Source organism: Macadamia integrifolia, chromosome 13, assembly GCF_013358625.1.
Source record: "Macadamia integrifolia cultivar HAES 741 chromosome 13, SCU_Mint_v3, whole genome shotgun sequence".
Lineage (NCBI taxonomy): Eukaryota > Viridiplantae > Streptophyta > Magnoliopsida > Proteales > Proteaceae > Macadamia > Macadamia integrifolia.
The window spans coordinates 18,059,158-18,065,758 of record NC_056569.1 but is presented as its reverse complement, the minus strand read 5'-3'; the positions used below and the strand labels follow the sequence as shown (position 1 = coordinate 18,065,758).

General features: G+C 40.4%; 1 protein-coding gene across 1 annotated transcript; it reads right to left on the bottom strand.

Moving 5' to 3' along the window:
- Positions 1-2,341: 2,341 nt before the first annotated feature.
- On the bottom strand, positions 2,342-5,163 carry LOC122059451 (probable WRKY transcription factor 31). Its single transcript, XM_042622240.1, has 6 exons — positions 4,674-5,163; positions 4,379-4,480; positions 4,114-4,278; positions 3,568-4,017; positions 3,352-3,465; positions 2,342-3,262 (listed from the first exon to the last, which is right to left on the bottom strand). Exons 1-6 carry the CDS (start codon positions 5,010-5,012, stop codon positions 2,555-2,557), a joined length of 1,878 nt encoding a protein of 625 aa, XP_042478174.1. The 5' UTR covers positions 5,013-5,163; the 3' UTR covers positions 2,342-2,554.
- Between the last annotated feature and the right edge of the window lie 1,438 nt (positions 5,164-6,601).

Sequence of the window (6,601 nt, the reverse complement as noted above, 5' to 3'; positions counted from 1 at the left end):
TATGATATGTTTAGTGAGCGTTTGTTAAATGATCCTAAAAGTCTACATGGAGAATTAAAGGAGGCTCAAAGTTGCAAGTAGCTAGCTCATGTGAACAACAACCGCCTAGCGCAAAATTAGATATTTTTGGAGTTTTATGGTATGTTTCATTTTTTTATTTTTAAACAAAAAGTGAAAAAAAAAAATCCGGTAGAAATGAGAATCAAGATAAAATAACTCTCAAATTGCTAAGGTAGGTGCACTCTGGATCAATACACAAGTGTGACTTCATGTAATACAAAAGTACCCCAAAAACCTTGGACACATGACAAGGGAGAGTGCCTATCCAAAGGGTTTGCATCTTTAACAAACATTCCTACATATATTCTAAGTTTTCTTTCATCTCTAACCAATGTGGGACTAAACTTTGTGAGAAGTCTTAGCTCATTATTATATCACAAGTGCTAAAGATAAAATAAAAAAATGTAGGAAAAGACACACTTTTAAAGGGAAAAACTGAATTTCAAAAAGCCCATTTTGAAAAGACTAATTTGATCATTATTTGATACTTAAATTCCAACAGGTGATTGATCCGTTTATGATTCCTCTAACCATGAGGGGAGTCAGATCCATGGTTAAACAAAAATTGGTTTCGGGTATCAGTTTTGGACTCAATTTTAATAAATAAATAAATAAATAAGAAATTGACCATTCAAGGAGCGTGTTGATGCGCTTGAAGTGTCTAATAATTAAATGATCCGATACTGATTTTTGAAACAGTTCAAGGGCCCGTCTTTAACATTTTAAACAATTAAATGCATTAATTTTCTTTCCTAAAAGATCATTTATATTAAAGAAAAAGAGAGAGAGAAAAGGAAAGGAAGAAACCATAATACAACTGGACACAGCTAGAAACTTAAACACGAACAGCACAAATATAAGGGTGTCAATAGATCGGCCTTAGCCGGGCCTGGTAGGATGTCCTCTGACTGTGTAATTGAGGATTGAGTTGGGCTCGATCGGGTTTTGGGTTTTAACCAGACCTTAAATGAGCTATTGTACCATTACTGCCTTAAACTAACTTTAATTGTCAAAAACTTCAGAAATTTTAATATATTTATTTATTTTTAATTGAAAAATATATATTTTTTAAATCATCAACAATTTAGAAAAGACTTTACACTTAATTATATTAAATAATTGATAAAAAAAAAAAACTATGCATATCTTATAAAAAAAAAGTCAAAATATATGTACATTTAAACGATTGAGCTAATTAAACGTGTTGGTTTGAGTCGGCGTTCGTCAAGCTTACATTTTGCATCCAAAACGACTGATAATAAATGGACCGGGCCTGAGCCAGATACATGTATTAATCAGGCAGATTTCAATTGGGCCAGGCCCAAAATTGACACCCCAAAGCACAAAAAGGGAAGGACTAGCTTGCTAACAAAAAAACGAAAAAGACATCATGCTGAAATTCAAAATCTGAGTCTACAAAGAGCATCATGGACCATTTCTTCTTGCATGGATGATGACCAACTTTGCCTCTGATTTAGTTAGGAAATCAGTTAAAGGATTTGGTTCTCTAAAACAGTGAGCCACTTTCTATTGAATGGAATATGTTGTGTGCATGCAAATGCTTTTTCTATGATGGGAAAGTTAAATTAGAGTGAATTGACAGTGCATCATATAATTTACATGAAACCCAAAACATAATTTGCATTAGGTAGTTAAGCATATTAAGTTTTTCTCCTTTCAAATTGTTATAAGGTCCAGTGCAAAAACTTAAACGAAACTCCATCTTTTTTAGTTCTAAAGATGATAATTTGATTCATGATCCTTCACATCTCTACAACAGAAAAGGATTTAACAATGAGATGGTGGAAGAAACTAATAAACAATATAGAAAATTCTGTTCCATTTCAATTAGAGAAGCAAGCCTGATGACAATCTAACAAGTCTGTTCCTGCAAAGTTGGGAAGTAAGAAATAAAGAAGAACAGGAAGAAAAGAAATTTCTTCCTCGTGTTTTCTATATCCTATAGTGTAAGTTTGATTTTTATTGGTTTTCTTGTAGTGCAAGAACATGTAGCTCTTTATATTTCAAGCAGTTTTGCATAATCAATTTAAGTGATCTTTGTTGAATTTTTAGTGGAAAAGTAGATATTTTTACGAGAAAATATTAAACAAAGGGTATAGTTTTCAATCAATTTCCAACATTTCATAAAATAATTACACGAAACTAATTTCATGAAATCAAATATATATGTAAAAAGAAAGCTACAGATATTAAATGAAACCAGGTGAAGTCTAATGTGCAATTCTTATCCATTCATAAACAGTTAATTTGGACAAAATTATTCAATTTGAAATCACCATAAAGAATGAGATTGTATTTTATCTTTACCAATAACCCACCCAAGAAACCTGTATAATTAATCTCTTCTTTTCCTTTTTCTACCGAAAATTGAAGAAAACATTAAAAAAAATAAATTTGAAGCAGCAGAAGATGTGGAAAAAAAAAAAAAAAAAAAACTCAATTCCCTGAAAAATTAGAATTGGTGAGTTTATTGCTATTGCTGTTGGTTGGTGATGGGGGCGTTGCCGCTAACAGTGTTATTGTTGCTGTCGTTGTTATTATTGTTACTGTTGTCATTGTTGTTGTTGCTATTGCTTTGGTGAGCACCACCGATGATAGACGAGATGGCCGCTGCTAGAGCGGCGGTGAAGTTTGGGTCGGCCGTGATGGCGGCAGTGGCGGCACTCACTGCATCGGCAAGCGAAGGCTGTGCTGCTTGAGGTGGCTGTTGAGAGTGTTGCTGATGGGCAAACTTGGAGGGATCGACATCCTGAGAGACTTGAAGACCGGAGAATTTCGATTGGTTGTAGAGGTTTTGGCCAAACAACTGAGCGAGGGGATGTTGCGGTGCAGCACCAAAGTTGTTGGCTACTGCTGGGCCACCAGGGAAGGGGACATGGAACTGTGTGGGTGGCCTTTGGAACTGTAAAGGGTTGGGTGAGTTGGTTAAGTCCAATGTCACAGTTGGGAAAGGTGCCGAAGCTGAGATGGTGGCCATGCTAGACGAGCATGGCAGTAATGTCCTCGCAAGAAAATTCGAGTTCATTAACCCATCGGCGCTCGACATCGACCCTGACAGCAACATACAGGCGGCTGCCGATGTGGTCGACGCCATTGCCATGGCTGCAGGAGGGAGTGGGTGGTTATGTGTTCCCTCGTAGGTTGTTATGAGGATCGATCTATCTTCTGCACATCTCTGGACCTGTTGTTACCAATTCCATAATTCAGATTAGTAGATAGAACACCTAACTCAATAATGTTATAAGATGAACTAGATGATTAGGGCATTACTTGCTTCCGAACGGGGCAACCAGCAGCCATGGTGCAGCGATAGTAAGCTCGAGGGCAAGGATTCCCTTTTGCCATCTTCTGCCCATACTTTCGCCATTGGCATCCATCAGTGATCTGTAAGGGGAAAGGAAAAGGAAATGGAGAACGAATGTGAGTAGTCCGATGTGGAGACTTATAGGTACTTATACTTTTTGTGAATAGAAATAATTTGCTTACCATGGGTGCTTCTGATCGAGCACGAACTGAGACGCGGGCTTTCCTCATGGTAGCTTCTGTTGTAGACTGATCGACGTTCTTGGAGGGATTCAATTTGGGGACCTTGTTGGGTACCCATCCCTGCGAAGCCTGGTCTGGGCTATCTTCCCTACCAACACTTCTTCCTTCTCCGAACTCACTCTTCTCTTGTTGGTCAAACGGGACAATCTCACTGTTCTTCTGCAATCTGTATTCCTTAGATGCCACCTCCAAATTGTTATGCGGTGACCCAGAACGGTCATGGCTGTGACCTTCAGACGAAGACTGAGATGGCTCATCTGTTTCAACTATGCCTGATGGCCCCAAATCCATGAACTGTTGTCCAGGCACCATGAATCCTCCTCCTCCTCCACCTCCTTCTCCACCACCACAGCCCTCATGTTTCTTCTCTTCCAGTTTCCCATCTAATATCTAAAAATTAACAAACCCACCTACCAATTTCATTATTACATGTTATATTGAAGCTAAAACTTCACAAAGTTGATGGATTAAGACAAATATACTAACCTCGTGTTCTTGACTGGTCTCAGGTTTGTGTTTCTGCTGTTGTTGCATTAGTGTGAAGAGATGCATCTGTAAGGTGTTGTAGTTGTTGCTTACTTGACTCACCATCCCTCGAAGTCGTTGGTTCTCTTCGTTCATCCGATTCAGCTCCGCTTGCAAGACTACTAGCTGAAACAAACAATATTATTTCTGTAACCCTTGAAAAATTATAGGTATTTGCATACCCTCTCCTTAATAGCTAATAAAATTAAGAATTCAATCTTCTTACCTCATTCTTGGCTAGTTTATTTTCTTCTGCATTTGAAGATATTCTGTCATCCACCGTCGATTGGTCACTACCGGTGTTTCCAGTTACAAGGTGCAGACCAGTCTATTATTATCATAAATGAAAAACAATAAATATTTTAAAAAAAAAAAATTGGAGAAACTTAGGAATAGAGTGTTGATCAGGTTCTCGCATGATAAACATTCTCGTACGGCTTAATCCACACAAATGGAATCTACTATAGGTGAATTTCATCCGTGTGCATCAGTCCCGGGCTTTAATTGGTTTCGATGCTCACATTTACATCTAAACCGAAGCGAGGGGCGGCGGCACCATGAGAGTCCTCTTCCTTGACATTGACGGTGGAAGCCTTAGCATCATAATCTTGTGACCGATTCCTATCGGAAAAGAAGTCCATCTCATCAACGACGGTCCGCCTATCGTAGGTTGGCACCGGAGCTGCTGCTTGATCATCTCTGCAGTTGAGGTTGACGGGGAATCCAATACCAGAGAAACGGTTGTTGGGAGAGTCGTCCATGGTGTAATTGGGCTTCAAGAAGGGATTGATGGGAGTTGGTTTAGTGACAAAGAACCCAATTGGATCAGAATCAATGGAGAGTCTCCCTCCTTTGTCCATAAAAATCAAAACAAGAGAAGCGAAGAAGACGATGTATAGAGACAAGTAGAGAATAAGATAAGATGTAAAGGATTGAGTCTATGTAGTAATCAGAGGAAGGAGGAGAGAGAGTGAGCGGAGAAAGAGGAGGGAGAGTGAGTCTGAAGTCTTTTACCGGTGCAATGGGCTCGGCAATAAAAAGGCTCCGGACGAAGACCATTAGACCAATATGACTTTGGACTTTAGAGAGAGAGAGTGGGGGTTGAGTGACATCAGATGGTGCGTCAGGTGAGACAGCTGGCAGTGGAGACCACAAGGGGGTTTGGTGATTATCATATGTCATAGTAGGAATATTTTCATTCACTGTCCCCACTTGGTTTGACTTGTTCCACAAATCCACCGTTCCCGATTGGTGCGGCGCCTTCCACGTGAGGTGAGTAGAGAGGAGCTCAGTCAACGAATTTGACGGCATGGCTATGTGACGACTTAGGTGGGTCCCACCTAAACTTCTCTTTGCCTTTTGACCACGCCATGTAGGATTTGCCAAGTTTCACAATTCTTTTTTTTCTCAGATCAGATCGTTCCGGCATCACATTTGACTCCCTCTACCTCAGCTCTCCACTGATGGTGGGACCGAGTCTCTCGCCCCTTGATTTCCTTTCTTTTTGGGGGTGTGTTTACAGGTGGTTTGCTTTACAATTGTGTAGAAACAAAGGTACCATGGTGATGAATTGATGATTAGGTGTGATGTTGTAGTGTTGTACTACTAGATTAGGTTATTACTATGGGCTTAATCCAGAGAAATTCATCTTTGTCTGATTGACGACAACCGTCGGATGTCGGATATGCGTGGTGGTTGTGGGGCACGTGGTTCATGGATTCTTGAGAGTCTCATGCCTCATTATTCCATCTGCTTTGATCTGATTCAGTTATAAGATTCAAATTAGTCTATGGTTTCCAATCAAGTCATGCATCGATATCGCCGAGGATGTATGAAAATAGTTACCAAAAAAAAAAAAAAAAAAAAAAAAGCATGTATGAAAATGGAAGCGTCGTTGGAGACTTAAAAGTCACGCCCTCAATTATAGACAAACACGTGAAATCCGGAAGAGGTATTTTAACTTTGAGAAGCATTGGCATGGGGTACACGCAAGCATGCAAGCCAATGGGAGGAAATGAAAGAGCATTTTCATCGCATGGTGGATTGGTGGTGATGAGGGCATATCTCCCTGACCACGGCACGGTCAAGGAGTGTCCTAACTAATGCTGCACTGCTACACCAGCCCTTCATCAAGTCGAGTTGTCACCTCGGTCCTTCATTAGCCCAAGCTGTCACCTCGACATCTCATCAGCCTAGGCTGCCACCTAGGCATTTCATCAGGCAAAGCTACCACCTTAGCATCTCATCAGGCCGAGCTACCACCTTGGCATCTCATCAACCTGAGCTGCCACCTCGGCATCTCATCAACCCGAGCTGCCACCTCGGCATCTCATCAACCCGAGCTACCACCTCGACATCTCATCAGCCTGAGTTGTCACCTCAGCATCTCATCAGGCCGAGCTACCACCTTGGCATCTCATCAACCCAAGCTGTCACCTCGGTATCTCAT

Coding starts and splice junctions, on each gene's coding strand:
- LOC122059451 (XM_042622240.1), bottom strand. CDS start 5,012: ATGGACAAAGGAGGGAGACTCTCCATTGATTCTGATCCAATTGGGTTC. Junction 4,279..4,378: donor ATAAACTAGCCAAGAATGAG/GTAAGAAGATTG, acceptor TGTTTGTTTCAG/CTAGTAGTCTTGCAAGCGGA. Junction 3,466..3,567: donor CTCGATCAGAAGCACCCATG/GTAAGCAAATTA, acceptor TTCCCCTTACAG/ATCACTGATGGATGCCAATG.